The sequence below is a fragment of the Anabrus simplex genome, chromosome 6 (genome assembly GCF_040414725.1).
Source record: "Anabrus simplex isolate iqAnaSimp1 chromosome 6, ASM4041472v1, whole genome shotgun sequence".
Taxonomy (NCBI): Eukaryota; Metazoa; Arthropoda; class Insecta; order Orthoptera; family Tettigoniidae; genus Anabrus; species Anabrus simplex.
The window spans coordinates 160,818,217-160,842,206 of record NC_090270.1 but is presented as its reverse complement, the minus strand read 5'-3'; the positions used below and the strand labels follow the sequence as shown (position 1 = coordinate 160,842,206).

Sequence of the window (23,990 nt, the reverse complement as noted above, 5' to 3'; positions counted from 1 at the left end):
TTGATCCCGGCCGAGGGCGATGGTTTTTTATTAGGAGATAGATCCCAAGCATGCCTGGAATTAGTTTACACAAGAACCTTGTTTATCCGGCCCTCATTAATCTGGATCTCTGGTTTATCCGGATCAAAAATATTTTTAAAAAATTTTACTTGTACAGTACTTCTTTTATGGCATTGACTCTTCTTCAATGTCTTTTCTGCCAAGGATAGTTAGGACAGGAATTGCCAGTAATTTGACCACGGTCTATCAAAGGTACCGTCCCGGCGTTCGCCTGGAATTGAGAATGGAAAGCCATTCCCAGGACGGCCGAGGTGGGATTCGAACCCACACTCTTCTGAATGCAACACACTATTAATTCACTAATGGTGAATTCTGAAATGAAACCAGCGCTCCATCAGAAGAAACAATGACTCGTGGAGAGGCAACAATGCAGCTGGACAAACTGATGGCCTATTTAGAATCCTTGACTGAAACCACACCAGCAGAACTGTTGTTAGTAAAACATCTTTGTGATCGTGCTGCACGCATATTCTATACAAATGTAAAACAGAAAAATTCACATTATATTAGTGCATAATACAGAGTCATAAGTTTACAAAAAGGGTTCTGCTATTCTTTCGTACAATTGAAAAAGGTATTACTGTATAATTTAATAGATTATATAACATAGACTGTATTTGTTTTTTAGTTTATCTGGATTTTCGATAATCCAGATCAGTTCCAGTCCCACTTAATCCAGAAAAGTGAGGTTCTTGTGTACTTGAAATTCACATAAATGTTGGTTTTCTGAGGAAAGGAATATTGCTAAAAGACCTGGATTTTTATGTGTCAACGCGTTCCTGTGTGTTCCGTACGAAAACATAATCAAAAAACACATACTAGGCCCCTACGGAACTTGTTTATCGTAAAGCATGTTAGTGAAAAATAAGAAATAAAAGTGCTTTCCAAGAAATTGTAGAAAACAATGGGTAAAATTATACCACACAACACTTTGCACAAATGTGAATAATTTATCAGTAAAGCTAATATCCCACTAAATTTCTTCTTTATTCACTACGTATAATAGTATTAATTCACCACAAACAGCTGATATTAATACAAAAATGTCAGTCATTGAATTTTTTGGCTGTGATTGGCCAATTCCTATCGACCATGCCTTTGACTATTCTTTCAGTGCAGCCAACGCTAGTGCAGACGTGACATCATTGGTTTAAATGGGCAAGCAGTCGTTTAAACTAAACGAGTGTCAGAAATTGGTGGAGAAAATAGACACAGGTTTAAGGGGGCACATACAGCTCAAACCTATCTAAAATAGGTAAACCTATATATTTATCAATATTTAGAAAATTAAAATTTTTAAAGATGTTTTTAGGCATTTCAAATTTTGCAGTTTTTTTTACACAAGAGTAGCGTTTCCCTCGTATCATCCATAATTTTGGATTGATTCTAATATTTTTTGATTTTATATACTCGCAAATAATTGAGGAACAAACTGAGTTAAGTTTTTTCTAAAACAATTTATTTTTAAAACAATACTTCCTCTCATTCATTTTTTATGTCATTTTATTTCAAAAAATATTCTTTTAAAAAAGATCTGGCTATGATGTTACTACGAAATTAATTCACTTTTTAGAACACTAGAAAGTGATGTAAAGTACAAATTTTCATTCTCATATCTTGAAAACTGTTCATGTTACAAGGGAAACCGTTTTGAAAAACTCAAGTTGCGGTAAATGAGCATTAAAGTTACAACTGAAATGAATGAACTCTAGAACATCCCTGGTACATACATGATTCCCTCTTGTGAGTTTCTCTGGGATGCTTTTTCCATCCTTAGTCTTCTCCTTATTTTCCTTGCCTCCTTTGTCGATTGTTTAGCTCTTTTAAGGCTGTAAGTGACTCGTTGAGCATTGATATGGCTGAAGGCCTGGAGGCAGTACTCTCCAGGAACAAGTTGTAGCTCTTCAAGAACTTTCAATCTACTCTGCATACCATCATTGAAAGTCATAGCAGCATCATTTAGTGCTACACCTACCACTTTATGCGCTGCAAAGCCATTTTGGGCAAATTCTCCAAATTTTGGAGTTTAGGGATTCATCATTGTTCTGGGTGTGGCCTCCTACACACATCTTCAGGAGATCTCTTTTAACTAAATCTTTAAACACTTGGCAACCTCCATTATAGAAAGGGATATGTTATTTTTGTGTGTGTTTAAGCCTGAACTTGCCCTTCCACTACGGCATTTTGGTAAGAGCACCAAGAATTAGGCCCTTTGGGCAGAAATAATGGTATGGCTTGCCATCTGAGGATGCTTTGTTGTACCATGTGGGCCAAATAGCCTTCCTCATGTCATTTACAGAATTACAGTTTTCCCTGATAGCATTCCCATAGTAAACAGGAAGATCTCCTCTTTCCCATGTTTCACTTTAAAACACAACTCTTAGACAATAGATTTACGTAATAAAAACAGAAGACACATATGCATATCTGTAAACGGCTGATCTTTTGTAGGCATGGTAACAAACAATAATAAAAGGAAATAGATGTCGCTACCAGTGCCATGGAAGTGTGAGAAAGTGAGCAAGTCATATGACAATCGGTCCCCGCGGCAAATATGAATTTGCCTGTAGTAATAACTCGGAAACAAGGCATGAACGCGTTCCGATCTATGTGACAGCAGAATGGGGCGTGGTGCCTGCAGAGATTTAAATTACGTTTTAGGCCATAACTCAAGAACTGTTGCAGATATTAATGTGATTCTTTCATGGAATTACACAGAAGACTATAATCTGAAATCGCATAACAAAATAGAAAAATCAATTTTTTTGACCACTTAAGCTGTATGTGCCCCCTTAAACTAGGTACTGAAGTAAAAGGGTTTAATTTATACCAGGTTTAACTCAATTTGAAGAAAATGGCCCTAAGTGTATTGAACACAGTTTAACAGGATTTACAGATGTAATTGACTAGAACTTTCAGTGAGGAGGAAAGAGTTTTCTCAAGTCTGTTTCTTTCATTACTCAACAGTCTAATGGATATTCCCAAGGGGAAAATCCAAATTCAACACTTGCATTAGTTGAAAACAAGGACAGAAGTCCTCTAATGATCCCTACCTTGGATTTACAACAAAATTAATGTGTACTGTATAATAAAAATATGTACACATTTGACATTACAGCTGTAACGGCAGTGAAGAAGGGCAGAAAATACAGAGTATGTCCTTTCTAAAGTAGGATGCTTGGCCACTCTACTTGACTGTGCTTAAAAAAATATGATCATTTAATTGCTAGCTACATTTATGGAAAGTTGACAAGGAGCAGCTGAAGCCCTAGAAGCTAAGTTGAGGACTTGACCTGATTATAGAGTTGTGAAAGGATTCCTTTTTCAATAAGCTGTGTGAAATCTGTTTTCCAAAGTATAGGATGCTGTCTTTATTTGTTTTGTTCTGTATTGCAGTAATAGATCTGCATTTCCCTGGTAGTGGTTGAATACATTCCCTGGTAGTAGATGAATACATCCTTGATACCTTCTTGCCTGTCGTAAAAGGCGACTAAAAGAGATACCAGGGTCTCTGTCTTGGGAGCGTGGTTTGGCAACTATCGTTCACCTAGTTGAATCTGGCATTGCATCTACTTACTGGGGCCGGGCATCTCTTGGTATTAGGTTTGCAAGGCTGAGGTAATCTTCTCTTTCTTTTGCTGATACCTTCATTTTCGTTCTAATTAGTGTTAAGAGAGGCATTCTTTGAAGTTCCCATTTTCATTCTGATTAGTGCCGAGAGAGGATGGTTGCCCAGTTGTACTTTGTCTTAAAACAAGCACCACCATGTCACTTTTACTGTGAATTAGAGAAGCATACTAACATTTTTTTATATGAGCATGAGAACTTATCTACAGCATTCCCCTTCCTGCCAATGAAGGCTTTAAAGATACAGAAAACTGTATGTAACATTGAAGAATTTGCCTGAAAATTTTGAGCAGGATGTAGAGGTAGATTTTAGAAATGCAGTAATTGTTCAGGTACTCAGAAACAAAACTCTTAATTATAGACATGATACTGTATAGGCTTTTGGGCTTATGCTGTGTCAAGAAGATAATTTCACCTTATTTTCTTGACACGGCATAAGCCCAAATTATTTTCTTGACACAGCATAAGCCCAAAAGCCTATACAGTATCATGTCTATAAGTACGGGCCATGAAAACATCAATGGCAAAACTCTTAATTAATTCTTTAAGAAATTTTGTTGGTTAATTAATTAATTAATTAATTAATTAATTAATTAATACTTTATTAACGGTAATACCATTTTACATAACAGTGGAGAAGAATAAACAAAACAAAACACACTAAAAAGAAAGTTCAATGGAGTATAAGTAGAAAAATATATACAGATATATACACAGGTTATATTACGAGTAATCACAGGAAAGTAATAGTCAAATTTGGAGATTATGTAAGTGATTTCTCAATTTTGACAATGAGCAGTTAAATATATCAATATCCAGTTTGTTTAGAGATCTTGACATTCGTTCAATTGGCCCATTAAATGCATAGTTAGTTCTATGCCAATTTGTAGACAATGTATTCTTGAACCTTGTGCGTCTGTCTGGTACATGTACGTTAATTTTTGCAAGGAGTTGTGGACAATTCACCAAGGAATGAAGCAATTTAAAAATGAAGAGTGTATCCAATAATTCATGGCGTTGTGACAGGCTATGCATATTTAAGGACTGTTGTAAGGATGTATAATCAACATTATCATATGAGAATCCTGCTCTAAATGAATATAAATGAAGAAATTTATGTTGTACTGAATCTAATCTATGGATAGAGGTCTGATGAGAAGGGTTCCAAACAGGTGTACAGTATTCTAGTATAGGGCATACCATAGACACATACAGCAATCGATAGGTAGCTAAGTTTGAAATTTCTCTAGAATATCTAGTAATGCAACCCAATCTTTGAAATGCTTTCTTACAAATATTTTTAATATGTTCATTAAACAATAGGTTATAACTGAATAAAACACCAAGGTCATTAACTTGTGAAACAGGAGTTAGAATGTTACTACTAAATTTGTACTGAAATGATATTTTCTTCTTGTGTTTAAAAAAGATATTTTACATTTCTCATGATTATTATTCTTATGATTATAACTGGTCTATATTGTTTTATGTCAGTTTTATCACCATTTTTGAAAACTGGACTAACAAATCCTTTCTTCCATTCCATTCCATTTTGAATGCAATACTTTTCCAGATGATGTAAATCTTCTTGAAGTTTTAAACAATCAAGTGGACAATTAATTCGCATAAAAATTTTTGCATCGTCAGCAAACAAAAGCAGTTCAGAATTCTTAAGTATATTTTTAATGTCATTTATGTAGAGAGTAAAAAGTAAGGGTGCAAGGTGAGTCCCTTGAGGAACTCCACTGGTAACAATAATAGGTGCAGAAAAATGATTCCTTATTTTAACAATCTGCTGGCGATTTTTAAGATACGATTCAAACCATGAGAGGTGAGGCCCATTAATTCCATAGCCTGTTTTTGCAGCAAGATATCGTGGTCGACAGTGTCAAAAGCTTTTGAGAAGTCTGTATAAATGCAGTCCACTTGGGAGTGGTTCTCTATTGCATCCAAAAGGAACTGATAGAATAAAAGAAGATTGCTACAGGTTGACTGTCCTGAAAAGAATCAATCATGTTGCTCATCAATGATGATGTTTCTAAAGAGAGGTGTGATTTTGTCAAGAATTATTGAGTCAAAAATTTTGGAAATATGAGAAGAAATTATAACTGGTCTATATTGTTTTATGTCAGTTTTATCACCATTTTTTAAAACTACATTCCACTGGAAAAACTCCTTGGTTTAATGATAAGTTGAACAGATAAGAGTGCTTCACATAATATAAATGAGCAGTACTTGAGCAGGTACATTGAAACACCATCAGGTCCAACAGTTTTCTTTAATTCCAGAGATATCAGTTTGTTGTAAATTTCTGCCTTACTAATGTTTATAACTGATAGATTGACAGAGAAAGGGTAATCATATGACATACTACTACTATTCTGATAAGAATAAAAGGATGGAAAGTGGTTAGCAAAAAGACTGACAATATTTTCTCCAGTATCGGCTGTAACTTCATTAAGATGCTTTGTTGAAGGAATATTATTACATGACCTTTTAGAACTTAGATATTGCCAGAATTTCTGTGGATTGGAAGTAATACTTCGTTCACAGTTGGAGACATACATTGTATAGCATGATTTAGATTCAGACTTGCATTCATTTCTTAATTTTGAGAAATGCTGATAATCACTATTGAGACCTGATATTTTGTATCGCTTGTGTGCTTTCTTCTTTTCAATAATCAGGGACTTCAATTTATGATTAAACCACTTTGGGAATTTGGGAGTCTTAAAATTCCATATAGGGATGTAAAGTTCCATGCCATAATATAGTACTGAATAGAAGGTTTCTACTGCTTTATCAATTGATACATTTTGAAACATCACCTTCCAGATGAACTGTGACAGATAATAATTTAGTCCATTATAGTCACCATTTAAAAAGTCAAAATAAAAACTATCAGCAGGCAAGGAATTGTATAGTTTATTTATAGGTAAAGAAATATCTAATGCTGGGTGGTGTCTATTGAGGGGGACAATACTTTCATTACTACATTTTACTTCAATGGAACTGGAGTTACTGAAAACCAAATAAAGAAAGTGATTCAGAAAATTTGGGATAGCATTAAACTGATTTAAACAGAGATAAGAAAAGTGTCTATAACTAAACTGGACTGCATAGTGTGGTTACCTACTGACAGAAGGCCAGAAGATGTTTCTTCATTTACTATCCAATTAAGATGTGGTAGATTGTAGTCACCAACAATGAGCAATAAATGGTTGTCAAGATTTGACATAATTTTTTCAACAGCACTGCAATGTTCGAAATATTTTTGGACAGGAGACTTGGGTGGAATGTGTTGGATAGTTAATTCCTTAACAGCAATTTTCTGCTTGATACTTTTCTGGAGTAGTGAACCCATTACATATTACATTATGCATCAATACAGACGTGTCTTATGTAATATCAATATTGCATGAAAATTAGTGGAGTTAAGCACACCATTGATAAAAGATAACTCAACAAATAATTGTCAGTGTATAGTATTGTGATTGGTATATTTATTACACACATCATTAACTGCATATATGGTTATGTTTCAGGTCTGGGATGCTGTGACAGGAGAAGAGGTTCATTCCTTTCAACATAATCATATAGTTAAAAGCGTTAACTTTTCTTCGGATAGTGTCCTCTTTGCTACTGGTAGCAATGAGAAATTAGTTCGGATATTTGATCTCAATAAGCCCGAAGCGAGTCCAGTTGTATTCTCAGGACATACGTCGGGTATTAGACATGTTATATTTTTCCGTAATGACACCCATTTGGTGACTTGTGCTGACGACCGTACTCTTCGAGTATGGGACAAGAATTCTGGTCAGGTAAGTTTTTTCTTTCTCTGTCTCTAATTTAGGTTTTCATTCAGCATGTTATTGCATTATTATTGTTCATTACTCTACTGTAGGATGTTGTGCAATATGTATTCAGTGCAGGTCTTGTTCTTGATGTCAAATTAATATTTTGCATATAGCACATGCGTGGAGTCCTGATATTCTACATTGACAAATACATTAAAATGGAGTATCAAAAATTGTCATTGTTGGTATCAAGAAATCATTGTAGCTTTCATTCTAGGCATGCAGTTCGCGTTCACTTGTAATACGGTAAACTAGCATATCCTGCACAGAATATCTACGCGATAGGTATTGCGTGATTTAGAACTGAAGTTGTAAAGGAAGTACAGAAATGTTCCTGGATACTGTAGGTAGTAAATTTTTCTAGAAGAGTCTTATCGTATTTATGTGAATAATCCCCGCACCCTAATTTTAGGAAGGCTCGTTTTGAAAAAAATTAAATGAACTAAAATTTCTTCCATTGAAAGAGTAACATAGGCATAAACAAACATTTCATATCACTCCGCCAAGTCCATGTGGTCTTTACGCAAATATGAACATGTAAATTTATGGATATAGCTGCTTTGCCTGAACATATTTGAGAAATATATTACCACTGCTATAAAATATATTTGCCATGAAAATGATCAAGTATGCTGAGGTATTTCATTAATCTGAACTTCCAGTAGGCTTGATTGCCTGTAGATCGAAAGATTCGTTGTCTCCTGCATCACTAGTATCCTCTCCTAAATTACAAATTCGTTGCACACCACGTTCAAACCACTTTCCACATGCAGTCTTCTTTTACGTGGATATTAACACGACTGGTGGTGGATAATTCTTTTTCGTGCAATGTAAACAGTTGAAACAGACTAACTGGCGAACTTTGATGTTAATTTTGCAATATGGTAAAACCTCGTTAATTCAAAGCGTTGGGACGCAAAAATCGGATTTCGAATTACGTGATTTCAAATTAACCGCCTATTCGTACTTCAGAAATGCCAATCCTTGGCGCATCAAAAAATATTCTAAGATCCGTTACTGCATACAATTAACATTGATTCACAGTTTAAACCTTTCAAATGCAATGGAAAAGAACTATTTCTGAAATGTATCCAACAAGGTGCATTTACAGTATTCAAATAATGCACTTGGATAACTCACTGACAAACGCAACCTCTCTCAACGAAATAATTTTTAAAATTAAAGATGAGAAGTCTATGCTGGCTCCCCTGTGCAAATACTTTTCATTGGATTACTGTTCTGTATGCATTTTTAGATGCCTTGTATTTGCACGGAAAGTACCCGATGCCCTTAAAACATCGTGGCTTATCAAACTTTCCTATGACGAGGAGAGAAAGTCTTTCGCTCCGTCTGCATTGCAACACAGTACAGTGATGCCATATCCGTTTAAAAAGTCTCTTTGGACTAGGCATTAAAAAAAACCAATGCAGTTTCATTGGCATAGACAATAGGCTATTGTTCGTTGCATACAAATTGATTATAATTATGAGCCACGCTTTTTCGCCAACTGTCGGAATGGCCAAAGAGAATCGCCAGTATTCGCGGTTTCTGCTTCTTCACACACTGCCTGTTATGTGATACTGCGGCTCCTTAAAACGCTGAATACAAAAGAATTATACTCAAACTTAGCAGCCATGAAACAAACTGTTACCACACCAAAGTGAGTGAAGGTGCGGAAAGCTATCCCTGCACATTCCGGAAGATTCATTCTATCATAACATGGAGAAATTTTGAATTTAAATTACCGTATTTCACGGCATAATCGTCGCCACCGCGTAATCATCGCATCCTTTATTTTCAATACAAAAATCGGACTTTAAACCTTTAATTACATAATCGTCGCACGTCCAAATTTTGTTCACTAATCTGGTTAAAAGGTAAATGGAACTGCAACGTAAGTTGCACATGAATGCGCAATTTAAATACGTGTATGGTTTATGGGCAATTTGGCAACACAGTCACGTTTGCGACATGTTGCACAACGTATAAATAAATAATACCGGTATATGTACGACGCATGGCTTACCGGTAGACTATCGGCAGATTGACAACGTGGTCGCGAGACTGTACTATTTATTCACCACCTACATATTATGAGTTCCCATTTGAAATACGTAAGGCTGTAAGTTATCCCTTATCGGCAACGTCGCCGGGAAATACCGGCTAGGTAGGTTGAATGGACCTCGAACCAGCCCTCAGATACAGGTAAAATTCCCTGACCCGGCCGTGAATTGAACCCGAGGCCTCCGTGTAAGAGGCAAGCACGCTACCCCTACACCATGGGGCCGGCTGCTGTGTTATTGCGCACGAAGTGAAATCCAAGACGATAACGCATATTTCCACGGAATTATTCAGCCGAATTATTTACGATGTCTCAGTTGTCATCGCTAGACTCTTATCTTACTACTACGTCATAAGTGTCCGGGCATGGGATGAAAACTTTTATCCAAGCAGTCAAGATAATTATTATCCAATGCTATTAAAGTTTTATTTTATAAACTCGTCAGTAATGTAATGTAAAATCATCAATAACTGGGAAGAAATATTAACCTAATTACCGTATGTTTAAAAGAAATTGAAAAAAAATGAATGTTACTGACGTTTCGGAATACAGTCAACTATACAGTAGATCTACACCGCGCTAGCTAGAGCTCCGGTTTGCGAGCTTTGCGCAAGCGCAGTAGTGTGTCACAACCAACGAGCTAAACTGATACAATTGTTGCATGCTTCCTTGCTGCCTAACAGTATTGGCTGCTCTGGAATGGACAGATCACAGATGCTTTTATTTGTTTCAGATTTACGTGATTACTGTAGACATGTGTGCGTGAGAATTTAAGTTTTTAATTTGTGTTTTGGGTGTTTGCAGAAATAATTTGTTTTAATAGTGAACAATTACGGAAAGTCATTTATATCGCAAAACATTAACGTGTGAAGCATTTATAAGCGATTATGGGTAAATATAGAAACTATTCTGCGGGCTTCAAGCTAAGTGTAATTGCCTTCGCTGAACAGCACGGGAACAGAGCTGCAGAAAGAAAATTTTCTGTGAGTGAAAAGTTGGTGCGTGACTGGCGGAAAGTAAAAAAACAAGCTAAAAAGCACAAACCCTTCTAGACGCGCGTTTAGAGGTCCTAAAACTGGGAAGTTTCCTATAATTGACGAAGAAGTGTTTAGGTACGTCAGTGAAATACGTAACAATGGCTGCAGTGTATCATATGAAATGTTACAAATTAAGGGACAGGAGGTAGCGCGCAAACACAACATACCGGTAACTCAGTTTAAGGCGATTCGTGGGTGGATTAAGGGGTTCATGCGACGACACAATCTGTCAGTGCGAAGGAGAACAACACTAAGCCAAAAGTTGCCTGCTGATTACACAGACAAGATTGTAAATTTTCACCGATTTGTCATACGTTTGCGCAAGGAAACTTCGTACTTGCTTTCTCAAATCGGTAATGCCGATCAGACTCCAATCTTTTTTGATATGCCTCGCAACAGCACTATTGCGCTAAAAGGATCACGGAGTGTATTAATGAAAACCAGCGGTAGTGAGAAATTGCGATGCACGGCAATGCTAGCCATTACAGCTGACGGGAGAAAGTTGCCGCCTTACATCATTTTCAAGAGGAAAACGATGCCTAAGAATATACAGTTTCTCCGTGGAATTCGTGTAGGAGTGCAACCAAAGGGTTGGATGGACGTAGAACTCATGCTGGACTGGGTTAAAACTGTGTGGAATAGAAGACCTGGTGCACTACTAAAACAACCAGCTCTGCTTGTTTTAGATAGTTTCCGAGGTCACCTCGTGAACGAAGTGAAGCAAATTCTCACTACAAATAAGACACGACAGATAGTCATTCCCGGTGGCCTAACATCTGCTTTGCAGCCACTAGACGTATGTGTTAATAAACCCTTTAAAGACCACTTACGTCGATTTTACAACGGGTGGATGATGAGCGGCGATCAGCAATTGACGCCCGCCGGAAATATCAGGCGTCCACCCTTGGACTTCTTATGCTCGTGGGTGAAGAAGAGTTGGGATCTTATACCACCTGAACTAGTCTCCAAGAGCTTCAAAAGGACTGGGATTTCGAATGCACTAGACGGTTCCGAAGATGACGCAGTGTGGCAGGGAGACGAAGAATCTGATACTGGTATTAACAGAGGCGAGGACGGCGCATCAGATAGCGAAACCTGCGATAGCGACACCGAAGATTTGGAATACGGTAAATTGCGTACCGGTAAGTCCGCATTTCACAACAAAGCGATAATTTTTTGCAAGTGTAATATTTTAACTTTAATACTCAAATTAATGACAAATTAACTTAATACGTTCATTTTTATTTTCAGGTTGGAAAAACGTTCGCCGAATTGTTGCGAAAAATTATGAATTTTGTTTTAGACTATTTTAATTATTTTGATGTATAAACGCGAGTATTACGTGCATCTTAAATTTGTATCAAATACAATTTAGTTATAAATACATTTTTTGAGTAATACAAATGCTGGTATTAAATATTCATCGTATAACGGTCGCACCCTACAATTTTTTTCGAAAATTTTGGTATAAAAAGTGCGACGATTATGCCGTGAAATACGGTACTGTGTAAAATACCTTCTTTTTTTTTTTTTTTTTTAAATGTAAAGGCAGTTTTAAGTCTGAATTGTTTTCAGTTTAAATTTGACATATGGACAGTTTTCTTCCATCTGCGGTTACACAAAGCATAATGTAGGCTACACCCAATATTAAAAACTAGATGAGCCAGGAGCGTGTTGCCAACATTGACGCAAATAAAGCCCAAACCCCAATTTCATGTCTCATATTGTTTTTAAAAATTATGCGGGGATTATTTGCGTAAATAGGTACTTTTTCAGTCTTCCGTTTGAAGATGTAAAATACTTTTGAAGCTTAACTTATCACCATCATGACAATGTTTTGCTGCTGAATTATTATATTGCCGCCACCGTCGGAAATTCTCCAAATATACATTTTCTTACTCCCTAATTTGGTAATACAACAGATAACGAGTTAAATGATCTCATTCGTGAAATACCAACATAAGGTGGTATTTGGCAGAAGACTGTCTTGGAAAATAGACTGATTCTCAAACGTTTGATTGTGATACTTATTGTGAAAGCTAACTTTACAGGAACTCTCTTCATTTCAAAAGATATTCGTCAGACTGAGCAAGTAATATTCTGGGTATGAGAGCAGTTTTTGTAGTTATGGAACCTACAACAGTTGCATTTATTATACAGTAAAATTTGCTCAAAGCGGAACATTTATAAAGTGGAAACTTGTCCAATGTGTACGAAAGTTATGGTCCTGGTGCACTGTATGTGGCTTTGCATGTTATTTATTGTGTATAAAGTGGAATCTGTTCAATGTGGAAACGGAAAGAAATTATGAAAATAATTACTGTATAATGCGGAAAGTATGCTTTAGCTGTGAAATTTATTTAGGCTTACCTGGTACTGCAGGTAACTAATATTTTGTCAGGGGAAGAGTCAGGTGTTTACAGACCGTAACACACTGCTCTAATGAGGTTGGGGTTTCCCAAATTCCTGGTAGAATGGGATTTAAATCTCCACTAATTGCCTGACTCTTGCCAGGATTCGTAGAGATCTTTATTTTGATGTACAACTTGAGCCCAATTCTAAGGTAAGCAGTTCCCTTTGTGTCCTGTCAGTAAATCTGTGTCAGTTTTGAAGACAGCATGGTGGCTAAGAAATATGTCACTGACACTGAATGAGAAAGTGAAAGTTATTGAAGCGAGTGAAAAGGAAAAGTTGTCTGTGCGTGAAATTGTCTCATTTCAGATGTGGAAAAACTCAAGTTTATGAGACTTTAAAACATAAGGACGACATTACTAAGCAGTGGATGGAGGGGAATGGACAAATGAAGAGGAAATCTAAGGTAACAGGCAATGAAGAAATCAATGTTTTAGTGTTGGAATTGTTCGCCAGTGCCCGTTTGAGAAACCTTCCGATTAGTGGACCTATGCTACAGAATGAGGCTCTTGCCGTTGCTAAATCACTTGGCAACACTGCCTTTAAATCATCAACTGGGTGGCTGGAGAGTTTCAAAACAAGACACAGTGTGGTATGGAATGAAGTCTATGGCGAGTCCAAAGACGTGGATGGAAATAGTAGCAGAGTGTAAATCGAAGCTGCAAAATTTAATTTCTGGTTATGAACCTAAAGCCATTTTCAATGCTGACGAAACAGGATTGTTTTTTCAAGCCTTGCCTTCAAAGTCACTTGCGCTTCGTGGGGAAAAGTGGTGTGGTGGGGGTAAAATGTCGACAGAAAGAATTACATTAGTGTTGTGCGGTAACATGGAGGGGGAAATGGAAAAGTCTCTTGTAATCGGGGATATCAGCAAAACCAAGGTGTTTTCAAAACTTGGACTTGAGCAAGCTTCCGGTAACTTGGAGGAGCAATGGGAAAACCTGGATGACCAGTGCTCTAATGGAAGAATGGCTGAACGAATTTAACTGTAGAATGAAGAAGGAAAATCGCAAAGTTATTCTTTTTCTCAAATATGCCACTTGTCACCCACATGTGTTGCTTTCCAGTGTCAAGCTAGTCTGGTTTCCACCTAACACAACCACTGTTGTTCAACCTACGGACCAAGGAGTGATTTACACCTTTAAATCTCACTACAGACGTTTATTGATGCAGTCACTGCTCAAGAATGTTGATATAGCTGACAACACCTACTCGCTTGCACGCTCAGTTTCCGTACTGGATGCTGTCAACTGGATCTGTTTGGCTATGAAGCAGATCAAACCTCAGTCGTAAAGTGTTTTGCAAAAGTGGGATTTTCTGAAAATTATGACGTCAACACACCTGAGGAAGTGACTGAAAATGCTGCACTGATATCTACGCTGAGCCAACAACAGAATTTCACATGTAATGAAGACGAATACATTCGCAGCGACGACCAGCTTGCTACTCACTACAGTTTCCAGTCTGCTGTAGAGCTTCTGAAGATCCGCTGTACAGAGAATGAAGATGATAATCCGAGGGACGAAGACCAGGAAGAGGAGGAGGAAGAAGAAAGTCGGGGAAAAAATACGCACTCATGAACAAGCTATTGAGTGTGTCAGGGACATTATAAAATTTGCTGTCAAGTCAAATTCACAGTGACTTCTTCAGCTACTGAAACAGCGCTAAAGACTGCATTGAGAAAGACATGACATTGAGGAAGGTGGAACAGGTTTCCTTGTTAGACATGTGGAAGAAGGAATAATTTGACAAATACAGTATTGTGATTAATGTGTATATTATATTTATTTATTCGTGTCAGAGGTACCATTATATAAGAAATCAATTCAAATAGAATTCAAAAAAATTAATTAATAAAAATATGAAGTATGTTAATCACTCAAAATGAAAGACATATGAACAAATTAATTGTAAAAAAATTAAAAAAGGAGAAAGGAAGTATTACATGAAAATCACTATATATACATTATTTACACAAGTTATATGTATACTGTAGTTTGTTTGTTAAACATGTGGAATAAGGCAGAAATTGTCCGGTTTTCATTGAGTGCGGTACATACTGTACATAATATGCTGAGTGTGCTATAGTGCAGGCCTATGCAGGAGTCATAAAACCCTACTGTACATCAATATTTTGTTACTGAGATTCGCATCACCAAAACTAGACTAATGGATCAGGGGTATGTAATTAGTGAATCTTTTTGTATAATTTTGTTCAATCCGGAAACTTGTCTAGTTTGAAAAAGAAACTTGGACCCTTGCGATTCTGCTTTGAGCAAGTTTTACTATAGTACGCTGTAATTCTTTAATTATAGATCTTTTCTTTTTACAGACTTCTTTGGGGGGTAGTAAATTTTGTAGTAATGTTGTTATAGCCCCATTTCTTCATTCTCAGTTTGTGTGGATGCATTTCAATTGGTATTAAACTGATAAATTATTCAGGGGTATTTCAAAATACTGTCTAGATGTTTGTAGACTACCTCATTCCGAAGTTGCAAATTAGGGAGTAGGAATGTTACTAGGATAGGTGGGACCATTCCGTCAAGAAGAGGGAGCATGTGCGTTGGAGTTGGATTGTACCTTGAAGTGAGGTGTTTAGTTATGTGTATTGTCAGCCATACTGGTATACAGTACTTAGCACATACGTGAATTAGTCTAAATGCTGCACTTAGAGTTGTAGTTTAATATCCCTGCGTTCTACATAATTTTCATAATGTGCTATTTCTGTTTGCAAGGTTTTCTGCAAATTTAGAAAGAAACATTTTGAACATCATTTGGTCCAGGGTTACACCTCTAATACTTTGAAGGTGTTACTTGTCTTTGAAGTTTTACTTAGCTTGGATAGTATTTAAGTGGAAGTAGAAAATTTGTCATTCTTATGCAGAGCTGCTGCCCTCATATTTGAAAAGAGGTATCTAGAATACTATTCCGGTCTAAAAAGCGAAGAATAATGGCCAAGAGGATTCGTGGCGCTGACCATACGACACCTCGTAATCTGCAGGCCTTAGGGCTGAAGCAGCAGTCGCTTGGTAGGCCAAGGCCCTTCGGGACTGTTGCACCATGGGGTTTTTCTAGAATTATTGCTGTCAAATGAGAAACATAAAACTTCTCAGAGGTTCTGAAGACACAAACTAAGTACAGTTTTTATGAAGTTTTTTCTCTTTTAGAACGAGGAAAACCGGGCGAGTTGGCCCTGCAGTTAGGGGCGCGCAGCTGAGAGCTTGCATCCAGCAAATAGTGGGTTTGAATCCAACTGTCGACAGCCCTGAGGGTGGTTTTTCATGGTTTCCCATTTTCACACCACGCAAATGCTGGGGCTGTACCTTAATTAAGGCCACGACCACTTCCTTCCCATTCCTAGGCCTTTCCTATTCCATCGTCACCATAAGACCTGTGTCAGTGTGACGTAAAGCAAATCGTAAGAACAAGGAAAATTGTATTACTTATGTGAAGATGTCGACACTGTTCGTAACATCTTTTCTATATTTTGGTCTTGCTGTTGAACTACAAATTATTCCCAGAATACATGATTACATCAGGTGATGTGGCTTGGTGCAGGTCTTTTTAGTTGATGCCAACATGACCTGCACATCTGGGTGTGTGGTGGTAGTGGTGATGGTCATGTAGGGAGAGGGTGAAAATCAGTGTCGACGCATAGCCTACTCGTAGAGAACAACACTACAGGGTTTGTTCATGGTTTAACATTCCCATCCTGCAGACGAATCAGCATCAGCAGTGTCGTATACTTTCTGTCCATAAGAACACTGTGGAGAGGTTTGGAATTTAACCCAGGCTTTTGGTGCACAGTCTGATTAGAAATTGTATACCACCACCTAAGATACTTGAACCAGCTCATAGTGATATCAGATTTCAGATTTGATGCCTTAATGATCATGGCCACAAGGTGGGCTATCACATACTGTAAGGAAAATTCACATTTTTCAAAAGAAATACAGTATTCAACAGCCTAATCATCTATTTTTATAGCTAAACTTTTGAAAAAATAATAGGGTGCGACCATTACATGAAGAATTTTTTAATACCAGTTTTTGTATCACTCAAAAAATTATAACTAAATTGTATTTGATACAAGTTTAAGGTGCACATAATAGTCATGTATATATGTCAGAATAGTTAAAATAGTCTGAATCAAAATTTGTCATTTATTTGCAACAGTTCAGCAAATGTTTCTCCAATCTGAAAATTAAAATGAACTTATTAACAAATTAAGTTAAAGGTCATTGATTTGAGCAATAAAGTTAAAATATACATTTGCAAAAAATTAATGCACTGTTGTGAAATTTAACGTCAAGAACTTCATTTTATTTAATGTCAAAAACTTCATTTTAGGGTCCGTATTGAATCCGAGATTCACATAAATAAAAAAGCAAGGTATTAGGATCCACCTGTTCAATACTAAATTATGTGATAGATCGTTATCATCACATATTCATTTATTCAAACTTATTGTACCGGTTTTGGCAAAATGATTGCCATTATCAGCCTAGGAAATCTTAACAGAGACATTCATATGTGGACTTAACAATAAACAATTTACCCCAAATCTTCTATGTCACTGTCACTGCTCATACCAATGCATCATCTTCGGATCCATCTAGTGCATTTGAAATCCCAGTGCTTTTGAAGCTCTTGGAAACTAACATTTTGAGCGGGTGTCGGTTGCTGATCGCTGTTCGTCATCCACTTATTGTAAAATCGATGCAAGTGGTCTTAATGGTTTGTTAATACATACGTCCAGTGATACTACGCCACTGGGAATTACCTTTGTGTCGTGTCTTATTTTCATTGAAAAGTTGCTTCACTTCGTTCACGAGGTGACATTGGAAACCATCTGAAACAGGCAGAGCAGTAGTGCACCAGGTCTTCTATCCCACACAGTTTTAACCCAGTCCAGCACGAGTTCTACGTCCATCCAACTTTTTTGGGGGTTTCACTCGTACATCAATTCCACTGAGAAATTGTATTTGCTTGTGCATAGTCTTTCTCTTGAAAATTATGCAAGGTGGCAACTTTCTTCCCTCTGCTGTAATGGCAAAGCATTACCATGCATTGTAACTTCTCGCTACTGCTGGTTTTCACACATACACTCCACAATCCTTTTAGTGCAATAGTGCTGTTGTGAGGCATATTGAAAAAGACTGAAACCTGATCAGCATTACCGATTTGAAAAAATATGAAGTTTCCTGGCGCATACATAAGAAATCTGAAAATGTACAGTCTTGTCCATGTAATCAGGAGGCAACTTTTGACATTGTGTTGTTCCCCTTCGCAGCGACAGATTGTGCTTTTGCATGAACCTCATAATCCACCCCCGACTTGCCTTAAACCGAGTTTTACCTGACGAGTTGGCTGTGCGGTTAGGGGCGTGCCGCTGTGAGCTCACATCTGGGAGATAGTGGGTTTGAACCCACTGTCGGCAGTCCTGAAGATGGTTTTTCCGAGGTTTCCCATTTTCACACCAGGCAAATGCTGGGCCTGTACCTTAAGGCCACAGCCGCTTTCTTCCCATTCCTAGGCCTTTCCTGTCCCATCGTCGCCATAAGACCTATCTGTGTCGGTGTTACGTAAAGCAATTAGCAAAAAAAACAAAAAAAGCTGAGTTTTGGGAATGTTGTGTTTGCACACTACCTCCCATGCTTTCATTTGTAATATTTCATATGATACACTGCAGACATTGTTACGTATTTCATTGACTTATAAAAACACTTCATCAATTTCCCGAAACTTCCATGTTTTAAGACCTCTGGAATAGTTACTGTTTTATAGCTTGTCTTTTAATTTCTGCCACTCACACACTAACTTTTCACTCACTGAAAATTTTCTTTCCGCAGTTCTGTTTCCGCACTGTTCAGTGAAGACAATTACATTTAGCTTGAAGCCCGCAGAATAGTTTCTATAATTAAGCATAACCCCAAATTAATGCTTCACACATTCATGTATAGCTATGTAACTTATAGTATATTACTGTCCGTAGTGTTGTATTCAAGAAGAAAATTTTTCTACAAACACGCTAAAAACAAACTAAAACTTAAATTCTCACACTTACATGTCTGCAGTTATCATTTCACTCAGGCACATGCATTTATACATTGCAGGGCAGTCTATATTTCTGCAAGAGTACCTATTAAACATGAAACGGCAAAAATCTACGTACCCCCAGGACATGGAAAGGCCCACTTGAGGTGTACTACAAGGGTTGCAAGCAGGGGTGTGCCTATTTGTAAATTTTGTAAATTTCCCGATACCTGAACATACGATTACATATAATAGCAGACTGTCAGGTCAGGAGCAATCCTGCTACCGTATTGGACAGTAGATGGTACAACCTGCGACTGTCTGACTGAGGGTCAGGCGGCTAATGCCAAACCTGGCAAACTAAGGATGAACCAACGACTATGGGTGGAGGAGTTCTCCTCCTTTGTGGAGGAAATGCCGCATAAATTCACTAAAATGCTGCTGCCTTGTAGATCTGGCAGGGGACTGCTAAAGGCTAAGGGAGATTGCCCTGACAGGAAAAAATCCTCTTTTGTGTTAGGCCCAGCAAGCCAACAGGAGAATAATTGGTGTCCGCTTTCAAAACTAAAAAGAGCTTTGGATGCAATGGAATTCAAGTCCCGAATATGACAACATCCTCACATACAGGGTCCTTTCTTTAGCATGCTCGGCAGCACCACTCAGAGCATGGCACGGCTGACGCAATGACACTCGGTCGCTAGCCGGTATAATGCGCGCTTTTCCTCCCCACTACTCACGGCAATTCACATTTATAGAAATCCATTTCTAGTGAAACTATTAGTCTAAAACCTACCTGACATTACATTTGATGTTCAAAATGTTGTCCCTCAGCTGTAACACGCCTGACACCTCGTAAATAGGTTTGCAGACACTCGACGAATCTCAGCTCGTGTGATGTTCGAAATAACTTGTGTAATGTTCTCCTGTAGTTTTTCTCTTGTATGAGGATTGTTCACATACGCTTTTCCCTTCAGCATCCCCCACAGGTAATAATCACAGGGATTTAAATCAGGAGATCTAGGGGGATAATTAACCACTTGATCTTTGAAAACTTCCCATATTACCTCCATAGACTAATTAGCAGTGTGTGCCGTCGCATTATCTTGCATAAAGCAACCATTACTCCTTTCTTCTTCCATCAGCTCGTGAAAGAATGGTCTGAGAATGAGGTCTATATATTGATCAGCATTTATTGTTTCACGGAAAAATATAGGCCTTATAAATCTGCAAGCACTTATTGCGCACCAAACTCCTATTTTTACATCGTGACGTGGACGGACATGCAGCTGGTGGGGATTTTCTGCACACCAGTAGCGATTGTTTTGACTATTTACATAGCCACTTAAGTGTAGCCATGCTTCATCACTATAAAATAAAAGTTCTGGGTCAACATAGCCATCGTGAACTGACTGAAGCAACCAGCTACAATACCGAACCCTAGCGAAACTGTCAGGTCCTCTTAAATATTGGGCAGGGTTGGGTTTGTACGGTTTTGCTTTTAACAGTTTTGTTGCTTTGTGGGCAGAAGATAATGACACATTAGCTTGTACGGCGAGACGCGACAGGGATTTTGTTGGAGTTCTTTCCAAGACAGCTACTATTTCGTCAAGCTCTTCCTCAGTTGAAACGGTTCGTCTCCTGTTCGATTTCTTGTTAAGAATGGATCCGGTGGTGTGGAACTTCTTTACTAATCTGCGTACCGTACTCCTATGGGGAGGGAGGATTCCAGGAAATTTGCGAATGAATCGAAAGCGGCATTCTGTATAATAAGAACAACACAATGAATACACGCTGTTCTACTGTATACATCATTCGTTAAACACACGATTAGTATTCCTACAGAAACTATGCTATTTTAAAGCAAACACATTGAACACCTTACCAATGCCGCAGATGAACTGAACTATTGCTGTGTTTGAAGCAATGGTTATCGCTACCGTACTGCATTAGATCATCTTAGCCTGTCATGAAGCAATATATCTCACGGCAAATGAGTCGCCCGGCCGCGCTATCGCCTTCCGTGCACATTCTCCTGACACACGGAGCAGGCCATAAAAAAGACCCTGTACTTCTGCTAGGTATGACGGCTGGCAGCCCGATGATAATCAGCGAAGATGTGCTAAGAGGAAAATCTACATGAGAAAGAAAAAAACAAAAATTGGAACATTAAATATTATAGCCCTGGCAGGAAAATGTGAAGAACTAGTGGACCTCATGGAAAGGAGAAAGTTTGATATTCTAGGATTGAGTGAGACAAAAGGGAAAGGTGTAAAATCATTGAGGAAGGGTTATAAGATCTGTTGGCATGGGCACAAAAAGGAACCCCGTAATGATGTAGCATTTGTCATCAGTAAGAACATTGACAGTGTCGGATGCAGAACACGTCAATGATAGAATAATTAAGCTAAGGTGGAAAATAGGGAAAGAGGTCCTGATCATAAGCCAAGTTTATGCCCCTCAGCCTGGGTGTACTCGAGAGGAGAAACACATTCCTGGATGAACTGGAAGAGCATAATGAAAAGAATAATGTAATTGTGATGGGAGATTTGAATGCCCAAATTGGTGTTGATAGAACAGGGTACGAAAATGTGGTTGGTCCTAATGGTTTTGGAAACAGGAACCAAGAAGGTGTAGATCTGCTGGGCTTCTGTTTAAGAAATAACCTATTAATTCACAACACATTTTTCCAAAAAGCACCCAGTCATAAAGTAACAAGATACAGCTGGGATGGACAGCAGAAATCTTTAATCGATTATATTATCTCTTGATAAGGAAGCCGGTTTATCACCAATGTGAAAGTATTGTCAGGAGAAAGCTTGGACAGTGACCAGATTACTGATGGCAACCTTTAGAAACATCCCAGTGGAAAACGTGAAGACCAGGCGAAAACCCAAAATAAGGGTTGGAAATTGGATGAACCTGAAAAAAAAAAAAAAAAAAAAGAAAAAAAAAAAGAACTAAAGAAGGATCCGTGACCAGCTCCTGACAGATGAGATAGAAACGGGAGAAGAGGAATGGGCACGATTCAAGAAAATACTTGTGAGCTCGGCTGTTGATATTGTAGGAAAAAAAGTTGTATACCAAAAGAAAAGGAAACTTCTTGGTGGAATGATTCTGTTCAGCAAGCCATACAAAGATAGGAATATGGAGAAAGAGATAAAGAGAACCTAAAAGGCACAGATAAGGATTATGTGGAACTGAGAGAACTAGAACAGATGTATAGAGACCTAAAACTCAGAACAAAGAGACTAATTAGGTCTGAGAAAACGAGAAACTGGCTTGAATGTACTGACAAATTAGTAGAAGACAGTAAAGGAAATAAGAAACTTTTGTACAGAATTGTGAAAAACCAAAGAACTATTCATGTACCAATTAAATCATTGGAAAGAGATGATGGAATTATAACGTGGAGAGAGGAAGACATCTGGGAAGAGATAAGGTATTTTTCTTCCTTGTGTAGTGGAACAGGCCCAGCAGAAATCACTGAAAAAGATTTGAAATTGGATACTGGAAACAAGGTTGGAAAAGGTGAATCCCCATTGACTTGGTTTGAGATTGAAAATGCTCTGAACAGTATGAGCAAATACAGTAGAGACAATGTGCAACACTTCCGGATTTAGCCTTGTTAGCCTTGTTCAAATATAAATGGAAATGCATATACGGAAATGGATAAATAAGTTACGTCTAGAAAGAAGGTGTTAGTTACTATGATATTAACTTCAAAGTTGCTAAAGCAATTCTGGATAAATGAAGAATTATTTAACAGGTTATTTTTTAAAGACTGAAATTTATAATAAAGATGTGAAATGGACTGTTGTGAAAGGGCTTGATCTCTCATTTATGCATTACTTTTTTAGCTTGAGAATTCCTGCCTGAACATTCATGCCTAGAATTTTCTTTTTTCTCATTTGCAAGCATTGTATCATCATATGAAAAGACTTGTCAACAAAAATATCGGCACATTCCTTACACACATGATTCAATGAATTTACATTTAAGAGCTGGACAATTTTCCTTTTAACTTGAAGCCTACTAACAGAAAGAAAATCTATAAATTTAGCCTCAAAAACATTCAGACTTTCTCTATAAGCAATACTTGCCATAATGCCATCACAGTAGGGTAAACCAAATTTGCATAATCTTATTGTTTCAATAAAATATGTACATTTACTAAATCACCCATATTTTCTTCAGTGCTTGACAATGCATTACAGCACTCCAGTCAACAGACAAGTTAGGAGCAAATATCACAGACGAGGAAATTGCAAGAAGTTAACCACTTCCAATACCGCGGTAGTGTCCTAACTGAGGATAACCGATCATATGCTGAAATCACAAACAGAGTTCAAAGAGAAGCTGTCCTTTACTATCAGGTTAGAAGCCTTTTCTGGGACAGCAAGATTCTAATACTAGCCAAACGATCAATTTATCAAGCTTGCTTCTTGCCCATAACAACCTATGACCTTGAAACTTGTATCATCACAGGCAGAGATAAAAGTAGACTCCAAGTTGCAGAAACGAAATTCCTCCAGACATTGCTACAAAAAACCAGGAGAGATAAGGTCCGCAACGAGAGGATTCACTAAGAGATTCAAATAAGAGAATCGGTATGTGATACCATAATCAGATCAAGATTGAAATGGTAAAACCATAGAATGAGAATGGATTCTTGCTCAGTAGCGAAGGAATGGTTGGAGAAAACCTTGGAAAGCAAAAGACCTCGAAGGAGTTGGATCGAACAAGTCAAACAAAATCTAAGAGGGGAGTATTATATTGTTTTACACTTTATTTTTTGTACATCTGGGTATGGTTCACATTTCACCTTTGAAGGTAGTGACGTGTAACAAGTATCTTGTTCCACCATTTGGTAGCAGCATACGCACAGGGGCCAATGAATGT

The 23,990-nt window shown here is 37.7% G+C and overlaps 1 protein-coding gene across 1 annotated transcript in view; it reads left to right on the top strand.

The window, feature by feature from the left end:
• wmd (serine-threonine kinase receptor-associated protein wmd) overlaps positions 1–23,990 on the top strand; it is a 58,979-nt gene that overhangs the window by 4,090 nt on the left and 30,899 nt on the right. Inside the window, exon 3 of the mRNA XM_067149142.2 lies at positions 7,233–7,508. Coding sequence (XP_067005243.1) covers positions 7,233–7,508 — 276 coding nt within the window. The remainder of the gene's footprint in view (positions 1–7,232; positions 7,509–23,990) is intronic.